This window comes from Solanum dulcamara, chromosome 6 (assembly GCF_947179165.1).
Source record: "Solanum dulcamara chromosome 6, daSolDulc1.2, whole genome shotgun sequence".
Taxonomy (NCBI): domain Eukaryota; kingdom Viridiplantae; phylum Streptophyta; class Magnoliopsida; order Solanales; family Solanaceae; genus Solanum; species Solanum dulcamara.
In genome coordinates this window covers 13,703,981-13,718,265 of record NC_077242.1, presented here as the reverse complement: position 1 = coordinate 13,718,265, position 14,285 = coordinate 13,703,981, and the positions used below count along the sequence as shown (strand labels likewise).

Below are 14,285 nucleotides of genomic sequence, written 5' to 3'. Positions count from 1 at the left end.
TAAATATATAGATCTATCAGATATGTATTTCTTTTATATGAAAAAATTTATTATTTATTAATTAATTTTATAATAATAATATTTATCTATTTCTATTAATATGTGTAGTATTGTATTAATTAAATAGCAATTATTTAATTTTTCATTCAAATTATTTAAATTTTAGCTATATTTATTCAATTTTATATCAATTCTAACCAATAAGATCAATTTTCACCCAATTTCAATCTCAGCTGTTAATTATCGATGATCCGACGGCTCTCATCAAAACTCCTATTTTTCTTTTATTTCCAAGCCACCATATCATCCCCGAAAGTCTCCTCCGTTCATGTTCATTTCCGAAAAATGGGGGTTTCAAATTGGCTTGTGATCAGTGCCATTATTGCCGTAACGTTGTTTTTTGCTCAAGGAGTAGGGTTACTGTTAATGGTAATCAATGGCCGGAGAAACAGAAAGAAGGCTGTCGGGATCTTTCACCCATACACCAACGACGGAGGTGGTGGAGAACGAGTGTTGTGGTGCGCCGTGAAAGCTATCCAAGATGAAAACCCAAATCTAGTTTGTGTAATATACACAGGAGATTTCGATGCTTCTCCTCACAGCCTTACTGCTCGTGCCCTTGATCGATTTGGAGTCAAATTAATCCACCATCCTAAGGTAATGCCTTTGCTTCTGGTGTGTTTAAATAAGTTGATTAAGATATATCTTGCTAAAAATTTTTAAAAATTGGACTTATAGATGTTTGTGGAGGTGGAAATATCAAAACAGAAACATAAAATTTATAACTTTTTATCAATAATAATTTGATAAATAAATTTATTATTCTCTCCGTTTCAATTCAAGTGTGTTAGCTTAACTAGACATGAAATTTAAGAAAATAAGGAAGATTTTTTAATCTTGTGATCTCAAACTAAAGATGTGTGCAAGTGTAATACACCAAATGCCCTTTGAATCTTATGGTCTTAAACATGACTTGTCACGTAGAACTGGAATTCGAAAGTTCCAAATATAGAAAGACAAATCTTTTTTAAACAGATTTAAAAAGAAAGTAAGCACTTAAATTAAAAAGGATGAAGTATATATAATGATACTTACTATGTTTTAAGGCCTAAATCATTGGACTTACTTTTCCTTACCATCTAGCCGGCACGGTTCCTTCTTTTCATTTTGTATGATAGTTTTGACTAGATAGGATTTTAAGACGTTAATTTGACTTACATATGATATCACTGATGGTGGCAAGAATATTAAAGTAATGGTGGGAAAGCTAGATTTGATAGGAAATGTCATGTTAAAGTTTAAAAGTGTAATGTTTTTTTTTGATTGTATGTTCGCTAAAAAATTTAATGAATTTGAATTCTTAAAAGTTGTGAAAGTAGTATAAAATGGGAATAGTCTCAAACATTTTGGGAAGTCACAAATAGAAGTTTTTCATATAAATTGTAATGTAACAGAGAGGAGCAGAAAAGGAGAGTATTTCCTCTAGGTTTTTAAGAAAGTGTGTCTATTTCATCCACATGCCATACTTTGTAATAGCATGTAGTGTGTAGGTGTGATGATGGCAGATTTGGTCCTAATATCCAGCATTAGGATGGGTCGATATTCCTTTCTGTGTAGCTATACAAACATCTTCCTATTTCAGTTTTGCCCCTGTTTTCCTCATCTTCTCCTCCTCGCCCCCACCCATGTCTCAAACCCCACCGCTTCTTTACAACAGTAGAGTATCAAGTGTTTGAGTTATAATGGGAACTTGCGCTTCCTCTATGTTGGATTTTCTAGACTTTAGCCCTAATAACACATTGAAATCCTCCTGCGCATTCTTAATAATAAGCTTCTAAACTATTTTGATTTGTACTTAATATTTATGTATGTTAGTCTGTACTTTGAAATATCTATATTATATATTCCTTCTTCTCCTTTCACCCGTGTAGCTGCATTTTGTGTTTCTTTTGTTGATGCTTTATCACTGACTTGTGTTTGATGGTGTAATTAGTATCACGTATAATACCCTGTACAAATAATTGTTGCATAATATCGTAGTTCGTTTTGAACTCCTAGATATTCACATTCAATGTCTTTTTTGCTCAAGATTACTGATATCCTGCACATCAGGTGGTCCATTTGCATAAGAGAAAGTGGGTTGAAGATACCACTTACCCTCGTTTCACAATGATTGGTCAAAGCCTTGGATCGATTTACCTTGCTTGGGAAGCTTTGTGCAAATATACACCTTTATATTACTTTGATACCAGTGGATATGCTTTTACTTATCCAGTTGCCCGTATATTTGGATGCAAAGTTATTTCCTATACTCATTATCCAACTATCAGTTTAGACATGCTGTCTCGTGTTCGTGGGCGCAGTTCAATGTACAATAATGATTCCTTCATTGCCAAGAGGTGAGTTCAACTACTTTATATCATCATATGCCATCTATAGGATTTCATGATAAGACGTCATTTGGGTGGAAGCTTTTGGTGGTATTACGTGGAACTAAGCACCTAAAGGTTTGTCTGCCTTGTTGAAGATAATAAGGATCTGCTATTTAAACAAAAAGGAAAAGACCCTAATTAGTTTGGCGAGCCATTTTTGTTGTCTCTCAACTAAGTGGTGCCTAGGCCTCCTACAAGAAATTGTTGATCCGCTTGTATCTGTTATCTTCCCTTTCCATTATTAACAATTTTTTCAGTTAGACTTTGTCACATATATGCGTATCTCTTTATCATATTAATGTGTTCATACACTAACTGGCAGTCATAAGAAGATATATTGGCATATTATGGCTAGATGTTACTCCGCTTCTCCATGAATGTGTGCATCTAGATGCATTAGTGGGTCTTGTGAAATTATATATTCAAGGGACTGAAGTTGACGAGATTGTAAATTCTTTGCTTTTCATTCGCTTGTATTGTATCCGTGCATGAAACTCATGAAATTGCTTTTCTGGCAGTGCGATACTATCATGGTTCAAGGTCATTTATTATGCATTGTTTGGCTGGCTCTACAGCTTCGTTGGTTCTTGTGCACACCTTGCGATGGTTAATTCTTCATGGACTCAATCTCATATTGAGAAGCTGTGGGGAATACCAGCTCGAATTAGGCGTGTGTATCCTCCTTGTGATACTTCTGGGCTTCAGGTCTGTATTTTTTACTCGTTTGGTGTTAATATTATCCCTTCTTCCTCCTCCTGATGCCTAAACTTGTTGATGTTTTCCCCCTTTTCTGTGGATTTGTTTAATTTAATATTGAGGCTAATGTTTTTACTATTAGCTTTTTCAATTTGTTTTTAGCTATAAGTGCTGTCCTGCTTTTTGGAATTTATTAAGTATATGATGGGACTAGGATGAGTGTAATATCCAGACATATTTCTCCTTTCAATCTTGTTGGACTATCATGGCTCTTTCTTTGGTGAAGATTTAAGGAAATGACATTACAGACTCCTCCTTTGAAGGTCTTACCAATTTTTGTTATAGTGTACAGAGTCTGGGTTGGATTTTAAGAAGCTGGACTGTTGCATGGCTAATATAAGCTACAAACATGACGTTGCTCTTGATAGGTGCTTCCACTGGAAAAGTCAATGAAGCCTCCGAAGATTGTATCTGTTGCTCAGTTCCGTCCAGAGAAGGTGGGCATTTTATGTGGTCCTTGTGGAAATCAAGGTATCCATACTTGTTCATGTGTTTCAAGGTATATTGCAACCTTGATGTCCTGTAAAATTATTTTTTTTCCTGTGAGTTAGGCACACCCACTCCAACTTGAGGCGTTTGCAGTTGCCATAAAAAAGTTAGACCAAGATCTGCCAAGGCCGAAAATCCAACTAGTGGGTAGTTGTAGGAATGAAGCGGATGAGAAAAGGTTGCAAAATTTGAAGGACCTAGCTATTAAATTGAATGTGGATGATGATGTTGAGTTCCACAAGAATGTCTTGTACAGGTTAGTAATACGACTCCATTTTGGTAGTCTAAAATTCTTGAACTCCAAGACATGATTTTGCTGAACTGTCTGGACCAGACTTTTCTTTCATTGCTTGAAGCTATTTTGTCAAGGCAAGAGTTTCATTTGGGATGGACTTTTTGCGTTGGTTACCTCCACCCAAAAGAAAACTAATTAAATTTTTTTAAAATTGGCTGGATATTCAGGTCATTGTAATACACGGAGAGAAGTAATATTATGCATGTGTGCAAAAAGCTAACTAGACTTGATTGGATATCTTTAGTGGTGTTAGCTCTCTGTGTGTTTAGAACGAGAATATGAAATGTTTAGGTAGATTATCCATTTCCATCACTTCAATAAATGTGGGATAAAAGTTTTATTCTCATTTTAATCTATTGTTGATGCAGTGATTTGGTCGGACTTCTGGGTGGTGCTGTAGCTGGAATCCATTCCATGACAGATGAGCACTTTGGCATAAGTGTAGTGGAATACATGGCTGCTGGCGCTATACCAATTGGTTAGACATGTTGTGTTGTTTCTCTTTTGCTCTGATTTTGATTCTGTGAGAAAACACGGGAAAATATTATTAAGATGTGTATCTACATTTCTGACAATAAGTCCTATTTATAGGTATATTTTACATAGTACATAATAATCTTTTTCCATGTGGGACACTATATACATAATATTCTAATACACCCCCTCAAGTTGGTGCATATAAGCCATATCTATCGAGCTTGTTACAATGTAACTAATACGAGAATTAATTAGGGACTTGATGAAAATATATGCTAGCTGGTCATTTGACTTCACAATTTTTTTAACATCTCTTGAGAGTGTCTTTTTTTGATCAAGTGATAGTCATTCTCAATGTGGTTGATCCTCTCATGAAATACCAAATTTGGCACAATATGAAGGGCCACTTGATTATCGTATACAAGTTTCATCTGACTGATTTCTTTACTAATCTAAATTAGTTGTTACATCCATTGCTCGATATTCTTCTTTGCACTAGATCGAACAACCATTTTATGTTTCTAACGCTTTCAGGACTTATCTCCTAAAATACAATATCTAGATGTAGAATGTCTATTAGAAGTGACCTTGTTGGATGTCTATTAGAAGTGACCTTGTTCGATTAATGTCTATATATCCAACAATCTGTTAATGCCCTTGATTCTCGAAGAGTAGTCCTTTACCTAGAGCTGACTTTCTATATCACAGAATGTGAACAACTGCATCCCAATATTTCACAGTGAAAATTCATAAATTGACTTGCAAAAAGAAATGTTAGGTCTAGTCACTGAGAGATAATTCAACTTACCAACTAGCTGCCTATTTCTGTCAAGATTACTGAGGGGCTCTAGCAAGAGTTTAGCATTCGGATACACAGCAGTACTACATCCTGTCATTCCTGTCACCTTAAGAATATCTAAGGCATACTTTCGTTTTGAAGTGACAATGATTGATTTGGAATGAGTGACCTCAATTTCTTGAAAATACTTAAGTTTGCCGAAGCCTTAAGTCTGTAAGTGTTGACAGAGATGTTGCTTCAAATTAGTGATACCATCTTGATCATTGCCGGTGATAATGATAACATCAACATAAACTACTACATAAATACACAGATTTGGAGCAGTATGTCGATAAAATACAAAGTGATAAGGTTCACTATGAGTCATGCTTAGCTCTTGAGTCACTGTGCTGAACTTTCCCAAATCAGGCTCGAGAAGACTGTTTTAGGCATAGAATGACCAACGCAATTGACATACAAGGTTAGCAACAAAATTAGGTTGCTCCATATTAACTTAATCCTCAAGGTCAGCATGGAGAAAAAACATTCTTAATGTCCAATTGTTAATGAGGCCAATGGCGAACAACAAACATGGATAGGAAAAGACAGACATATACTATTTTAGCCACGAGAGAGACAATATCATTGTAATCAAACCCAAATATTTGAGTATACCCCTTAGCAATAAGGCGAGCATTAAGCTGATCAACTTTGACTGCATAAACCCCACAACCAATGAAAAATATACCAAGGAAGAGGAAGTACCACTTGCATATAACGCAAACAATCACGTCAATCATGTCATGTCACCACCCTGTATGAAAAGGTGATTCACCTATAGACTTAGGATGAAAATCGAGGAAAAAGATGATACAAAGGCATAATGGAGTGATGACCGACAATGATAACGTAAAAAGGTATAATGGGGGTTAGTAGTACGAGTGAATCATATACCTTTTTGAAGAGCAAATGATGACTAGGAGGAGACCAAGTCCACAATAGGTACATGGTCTGGCGCAGGACATGAATCATCTGTGATAAAAAATTATTTTATGTATTAATCCTTACATCTCCGACAACTGGTGGAGTGACAGCTATGCCTGATGCTGGATGCGGACGACGATGATAAGTCATGACTTAGGAGTGGTGACACTGCGGTTGGAGATGTGGAAGTAATGTAGATTTCTCAAATAGGTAAAACCTATGAGATATCGGGATAATCAAAAGAAGATGCAACAAAACAATGAGATACACCACTAGGAAACGTAGACTTGACAGAAAAGATGAATTTGTTTGGTCGGATTAGGGTTCCGACGATTGGAATTTGTAAAAGAGTGGATAGATTGGCTCGGAATGACCGAGTAGCCCCACCAAAAAGGAAACAACTCAAAAAATTGTAGGAACATACTTCACACGTCGACATATGTGTCAGACGTGCCACTGACTTCGGAGAGCTCCAAGAGTCTCGTGAGGGCGCATAAATGGTGTTGGTTGCCGGAGCTTTCTGAATCTCGTGGAATTACTCTCTTCGTCCCAATTTATGTGACCTAGTTTGACTAGGTAAAGAGTTTAAGAAATATGTGAAGATTTTGCAATGTTTCAGAACTACCCTTAGAATAAATAAATTTTTAAATAGAAAAGTACACTTTTGTTGACTTTTTTTGTCAAGTAAGATGGACCTAACATGAATAAAATATTGATAGTGTCATTAAATATTTGCCATATAAGGAAATGTGTCATTCTTTTTTGGACTGACCAAAATGAAAAGTGTGTTGTATAAATTGGGACAGAGAGATTACTAGTTTTCACAAAATATTGGTAGAAAGTGGTGTTGATGCAGACAATCACTTGGGTCACCTGAAAATTGCAGTGACTGAACTTTCCTTTCTGAAGAAGCTGGTATTTTGCAGACCTATATTTTCTTACGAATGCTCAGATACCATGTGAGAAAACATGGAAAAAATATTATTAAAATACGGATCTACATTATTACAATCAGTCCTATTTATAGTTATATTTTATACAATACCTAATTATCTTTTTCCTTGTGGGACTCTATATACATAATATTCTAACAGACTCACTGAACTTATTTTTTAACTTCCAAGTTTGTTGGTTTCTTTCAGCACATAATTCAGCTGGTCCAAGGATGGATATTGTGTTACCAGAAGATGGAAAGCAAACTGGGTTTCTTGCCGAGAGCGTAGAGGAATTTGCTGAAGCCATCATTAAAGTCATTAAGATGCCAGAGAATGAGAGGTTGGAGATGGCTGCTGCTGCAAGGAAACGAGCCTCCATGTTCTCAGAGCAAAGGTTTTATGAAGATTTTAAGGCTGCTGTACGACCAATCTTTTACAATGATACAAAATGATTACAAAATCTGTTTCCAGAAATACAGGAGATCAATTTTGTTCACCACTGATATTAAAGAATGATAATGAGAAAGATAGAATATAAAATTGAATTTCTTCAGGAAGGTTTACCTTTTCATCCGGTAAGTTACTTGTCATGTGTGTTTACTTTTATGAAGTGCTTTGTTAAACTTTACATGCCTATGCAAATCCTATATTCTAATGTTTTCTACTATAAACGAAATTTCTGAAATAGTTTGGATCATTATTTTTGGAAAATAGTAACCCAACATGATACCTCAGTCACAGGGATCATCAAAGAGTTTCATTTTATTTTTATGAGTCACTGTATTTGTTTTTTCTACCAAAAATTTTGTCAAGTGAAATGACGTGTTTAGACATGTCATGTAAGTTAGACTTCAACGAAGATACTATGATCTCATGTAGCCATATTCTTTTTATTTGATAAGTAGAAAATGATGTAAGCAAATTTTTCACTGGATCTTGATATGCGAGCTACATGTGTACTATATAGAACGATGAGATTAGTGACCTATTTGACATGTTTGTTAAAAGTCAATAAATTCATATAGAGGGCATTTTAGACTTGTCCAACGTATCTTTTCAGATTGGCAGTCAATAACAACCGCATTAATTGTCCTTTCCATCTGCCTTTTCGCACTCTCTCTATTATCTCTTGTTTCTCTACTTCTTGTTTTCCTCTCAGACAATGTAGCCGTCTACTTGGGTTTCTGCATGAACTTGATTTGCATCTTCTGGGCTTCTGCTCAATGGTGAGTCATTCCGACACCACCTAAAGTAAATAAAGCAGAAGAAAGATGCAATCAGTTAATGAAGTTAGTTTCTGACACTTAGAATAAAGACCACGAATTGATGTTGATAGTTTGAGGAAATAGAAAAACAAAGACTTTCCTGGATTAAAAAAGAAAATGAGATAAACATTAGGTTATAAAAATGGAATAAAAGAGACGTGTACCATATAAAATGTGAAGATGGCAAATGGAAAGAATAAGATGTGTTTCCAGTGGATTGTCGCTTTTAAATTTGTAAGAAGAAAGGGTAGCTGACGTATGCATTGCTCAACTTGGCAGCATGCTAATAGCTCATAAGAAAACAAAACTTTGGAAGAACAAAAAACTTTGGTGAGAACTTTGATGAAGGGGAGAAGATAATCAATCAAACAAAAAGATTGGCTGAATAGATACTCAAAAGTCATCAACCAAACAAAAAAGTTGGCTGAATAGATACTCAAAAGTCATAAATGTAAATTAAAAACAAAAGAGTAGTTATCGGGCAGATAGTGTAAAGGAGCAGCCTGACTCCAGACCCAAGATTGAGCCGCCCTATCGCTACTATTGAAAGGCATGTTCAACCAAATATTTCCAGGAAACTGATAGGCTTGGCCTACATAGTTTCCTTGTAGCAGATGATTATTGTTATTTTGCAGTACAATAACTGGATCACTAGCAGATCTGCTCCCACTTGTCTGTACTCCATTTTCAAGTAGTGATCCCAAGTCACTCCCTCCATGCCCGGGTGATACAGAATCATTCATAGAGACATCAGATTCATGTGTTGTTGTGAAGATGGGGACAACAGAAGTACTAGGCCCTGCCGAAGCACAATGATGTTGAAGATTACCAGGGATGCCTTCAACATTCTTTTGAGAAAGCAAAGGAGATCTTAATGGATGAAAGCAATGTGCAGGTATGATACTTTTAGTCTCTCTTTTTGGCTACTATTTTTCCCCGTTTTGGTAAGAGAGGAAGGAGATAATCCTTGGTCATGAGGACTTAGAATAACTTCTTTTTGTTTCTGATTTGAGACCTTAGTTGTGTGGACTCTTTTACTTTGATGCTGCACCCGTGTCGGATTTGCAAAAAATACACTGCTTTTGGCGAATCCGACACGTACCTGTTGACATTTTTGAAGAGTACGAACAACATAATTTGAGACTTCCTTCAGTGAATTGAGTTTGTTAATCACTTTGTATTCAAGTTTTAAACTTTAACAGATATGACCTTGATAATGTTCTTATTTCGTTATTATTGCAATGATAGGTGAAAGCTAGGTGGCTGATGTTAGATAATTGTTTATAAATATAAGCAGTCAAGTACTCTTATAAGCTTTTGTTATTTCCTCTAGATTGTTGAAGCTTTAGTCCACATGCATGTAGCCGAGGCTTCAGCTTACCTTAATATACATAACACAGAAGCTTATCTGGTTATATGAAACTAGCTCATAAAGATCATATTGATTCATTGCATCAAAGAAAAAATTTAAAAATAAATTATTCTCTTATCAGCTTAAGTGATTTCTCAGGCTTTCAAGTCTAACATGTTTGTCTTATTTGAAAGAGTTAAAAGTGCATGAATATTTGATTATAGAACTGAATCATGCACAACAACAAAAGCCTTCGTATCTCAATGCACGTATTTAATTTATTTGAATCTATTAGAGTGGGACCATGAGCACAATAGCCATCAAAATGGGTATCTTCAAGCCAAAAGTCAATATTGAGCTGCAACAGAGACTTGTTTTACCTGCAAATATTTTTATAAACAACATAGTGGAGGTTAGTAGAATGTCATGACTGGCTATTAAAAGTTTTCTAGAATTGGTTTTTGAAATTAGAAATAGATCTAATAATTAGTACTTTCTTGGATTACACAAGAAGCTTCTCAGAAAGGGCTACCAATTTGTCGACATCTCTTCCTTACTATCCTATACAGAAGATGAACATGTACATAACTTAACATATGAGCAATTCTTAGTTAGCACAGAGATACTTGTGGTGCCTGTGTAGACAAAAGTAGGGAAACTGTTAAGGCCTACTTTCCTTTCATATACTTGGGGAAGTCACTTGTAAATAATGGTAAATACAAATTCTTGAGCCTGTCAATATGTGGTGATACTCACGGCCAATTCTATGAACTTGGGATTTATTTTTATATTGGTGGAAAATTAACTGCACTTTTTGTCTCCTTTTGGATTTTGTTTCTTTTTATGGGATTAACCAGTTCATGCTTGGGTAAGGAGAATTATCTCAATTTCACTTCCTTGCTTGGTAGCAATGAACATTTGAAAACATGTTAGTCATTATTTAAAACTAAGTTAGTCATTTGGTTGGAAATAACTTCTCCTCTCTTGAAGAAAGAAGGTGAAATTATTCTCGATATGATTTGTAGAGAAACATTAGGGGTGCATATGTCGTTATCTAACTATTGAAATATAGGTTATTGCATTAATCACATTAGTAAGCAATAGAAAAGATATTCTTGAAATGCAAGATTTGGAATTGAAAAGAACCAGAAAATAAAAAATATTTTGAGTAGAAATCACATAAAGAATGAACTCAGATTGTTTTATTCTTTTAAAATCAATTGATATCAAAAGTATGAGGGCCAAGTAGGTCTCCATCGTCCAGAAATGGGTATTTTGGTCATTTTTCTTTTTTACTGACCTAACAACTAGATTTTTTCAATTTACTTGGAGGAATTTCTATAATTTTCTCTTCAATCTTTTCTGCGTTCCTGAATCTCTGGTTTTATCAGCAGCACAATCGGTTAGATTTCCATGAGAATTACCTTCTTTTTTTGAGACTGAGATTTAGGGATCATGCCCTATTCTAATTTATCTCTATCTGTTGTTTGTGTTGCATGTTTCTTCTCCTTCCTCCTTTTTTTAAGGATTTTACTATAGTGCCTTATACGACAAAAATTCACTTGGTCTCTTTATGTGCACTCTCCAATGGGTTCTTTCTTCATAAGACATTTTGGTCTACAACCAACACAAAGAACAATGTCACTGAGGTCTACAACAATTCGTATTTTTTTGTTCTTTCAATGTGAACTATTGCATTTTTTTAGTCTACTTTTATTCATCACAGTCTCAATTTTTTTTCCCCAAATGTTAATAATTTGATGAAGTTATCATGTTTTTATCAGTTTATGTAGTAGTACTAAATTACTTCTGTTTGGGACACAAAAGAAGAGGACCTAAGCAAAGAAAGGTTATTGGACTTTCTAGTTCTGTATTATGATATTGATAACAATTAAGTTAAGTCGTTGCGGTCACTTGGAGACATTTGGAGAAGAGAACTGATCAATCTAAGGACAACTTGTGGTTATAATTGGAGACTCCATTTCATCTTCTTTACTTTTAGATTATTAGTGAGAGTAAGTTATTTTCATCTATATTTTTTTAAAATTTACAGGCATGTAAGCTCTATCCTTATATTATCTCTCTATTTGCATGTCATTGTTGATGTATTCAATAGAAATTGGATAAGGAATGGGACATGAAAAAAACTTATAAGGTCTATGCTATTGTAGCAGGTGTTTGATATGATCCTGCTGCTTTGCTTAACCATGTACCGAAAAAGATGAACAACAATACAAAAGACTATACGTTCATGTGCAAAATGTCGCAAAGAATGTGTAAGTAAGTACCATGGCTGTTATGTTACCTTCAACCGATGTTGGTTTCTCGTTTCTGTCCATATGCTCTCTATGCATGTAACAAGTTGTTTGTATATAAAGTCATTTTAATCCTAATAGGTAATTACTTCAATCTTTAGTAAATCAATACATTTTCTCGTAATGTGTTTAATGTTCTGCTCTAATGAAATAGGATGAGGAACATGCTATTAGTTCTAGTTTGGATTGATTATCCGACCTTAATCATCATTCGAGTACCAATGATTTCAATGGGGAGGGGATATTGTAACACCTTAAAATTTTTAAAGTCCAGATCAGGTCATGAGAAGCTGAAAACATTCAAGTCTACATAAAAAATTGAGATTTATGGATAGCATTTACGAGCCATAATAGAAACTACGGATTGTAGATGCAATCCATAGATTAACTTCAGATGTTGGAATTTTTGGTCTGAATTTACAAATCGTAAATACTTTTATAGGTCTTCGATAAACTCGTAGATCATGTCCTTCAACTTGATGTTTGTTCTGACTTTTATGGACCTTGTTTACGGTCCGTAGATGGAACCATAGATTTTAGAAAGGTCTCATAGAATGAACTTCAGAGAGTCAATTTTAAGTCTGATTTTCATGGATTCAATTACGGGTCGTAAATCTAACTACGAGTTGTGGTTTGAGATCGTGGAATGAACTTTAGAAACTCAATAATTTTCCTGCTTTCTACGGACGACAACTATTGCCTGTAGATCAAACCACGGAGTAGATGGGTCTTATAGAAGCTGCCAAACAACTTTTAGGTCGGTGTTCTTTTGGTCTTTTCTCATTCTTCCTTAACCTAAGCCACAATGTTTTAGCATTCTAAAAAGAATATATCACACCAAAAACTTAGTCTTTTCATATTTTTCTACCCTCTCAACTTCTCTAATCTCAGAAATAACCGTAAGCAGGGCAAAAGGCTAGGATTTCAAGACACCAAAATAAGTTCTTCATTATAGTCTCAATCTCTCAAGTATGAAAGGTTTCAATGAGGTGTCATTTCACCCTCATGCCTAAATTGTATTTACAGATTCTACAAGTTTTCTTTTGAAACCAAGTTAGGATTTTACAAAATTTCACAATTTTTCATATAAGATCATGCGCTTGTCTATTTTCCTCCCGTTTATGAATCTCATCAAATCGACTTAAAGTGATTTTTATGGTTTTTCATTTACTCTTATGGTTTTAAGTATGAATTTATCTTGTTACGAACTTCAATTTATGTACCCATTGATTTGAATATGATCTTGAGCTTAATCTCACGCTTGATTTCAGATAGATAGATAGTTTACTTATTTATAAGCATTAGTAGATATATAGTATTTTGGGATAAATATTTAGCACTGAAAGGTTGCGGGTTAGAAAGTTAAAGTCTTATAACTACGTGTCATCGTAGGAATATCGAGTATGCTGGTGGATCCACATAGATAGTTCTATACACTGGCAAGGTATAGGGCAATCCTTCCAATTGAGATTATAAGTTGGACATCATATGCTGATATGATGTTTCAGGAGCGGCTCAAATATATTAGTTGCCTAAAGCTAAATTCAAACAGAGATCTTAAATTTTAATTTTTTTAAATAAAGTTTATTATAGTTGATTCATTAATCTTTCTTGAGATATATAGTATTATAGATTTTCCAAACTTCTAATAATTCTTTCTCCCTTATATGAAAATTTTATATATTTTTTAATAAATAATACTCAATATTTTTTATTATTGCTTTAAAAATGAGGCCATTAAATTAGGGGGCCTAAGGCTAATGCCTTTTTTTAAGGCTTGTCGAGCCGCCCCTGTGGTGTTTGTTGGTTGTAAGAAACTCCCTAATAAAAGTATTTTTCATGCTATACTTATAACTTATCATTGTGAACTTTCAGATATGACACCAGATATATATGTTTGAGGCAAGGCCTCCCAAAAATAGATTCATTTTATGCCTATGAAAGTAAATCCTCGTATGATACTTATGCGTTGATTTCAGAACGTCTTTCCAGTTATTTTACTGTGTTTATGATCATTGATAAATTGAGAAGTTACTTCAAAAGTCACTATGTTAATTGCTTAAATTAATAGATACATTCTTATCCAAATGATTTATAGAAGCCATGAAATATACATACATAAATATAAGTAGTTTATGTGTTGAGCAAATAAACAACCCACTAATTCAATGGATTTATGACAACGTACTGATTATTAAGTATCAAATC

General features: G+C 34.5%; 1 protein-coding gene across 4 annotated transcripts; it reads left to right on the top strand.

The window, feature by feature from the left end:
- Nucleotides 1-319: 319 nt before the first annotated feature.
- Nucleotides 320-12,295, top strand: LOC129892162 (GDP-Man:Man(3)GlcNAc(2)-PP-Dol alpha-1,2-mannosyltransferase-like). Of its 4 annotated transcripts, XM_055967719.1 has the most exons (10): nt 320-657; nt 2,113-2,399; nt 2,951-3,137; nt 3,557-3,625; nt 3,740-3,933; nt 4,341-4,450; nt 7,354-7,721; nt 8,306-8,372; nt 9,047-9,306; nt 11,937-12,295. In XM_055967719.1, the coding sequence occupies exons 1-7, from the start codon at nt 346-348 to the stop codon at nt 7,596-7,598; spliced, it is 1,404 nt and encodes a 467-aa protein (XP_055823694.1). In that variant the 5' UTR covers nt 320-345; the 3' UTR covers nt 7,599-7,721; nt 8,306-8,372; nt 9,047-9,306; nt 11,937-12,295. The 4 variants fall into 4 exon arrangements, with proteins under 4 accessions (XP_055823694.1, XP_055823692.1, XP_055823691.1 ...); XM_055967717.1 differs by lacking the exon at nt 8,306-8,372; XM_055967716.1 differs by having other exon boundaries at nt 8,306-9,306.
- The last annotated feature ends 1,990 nt before the right edge of the window (nt 12,296-14,285 follow it).

Bases quoted from the DNA above. Each gene is read 5' to 3' on its own strand.
- LOC129892162 (XM_055967717.1), top strand. From the start codon at position 346: ATGGGGGTTTCAAATTGGCTTGTGATCAGTGCCATTATTGCCGTAACG. The intron at 3,626-3,739 runs GTGGGCATTTTA...CCTGTGAGTTAG, and splicing joins CTCAGTTCCGTCCAGAGAAG to GCACACCCACTCCAACTTGA. The intron at 4,451-7,353 runs GTTAGACATGTT...GGTTTCTTTCAG, and splicing joins TGCTGGCGCTATACCAATTG to CACATAATTCAGCTGGTCCA.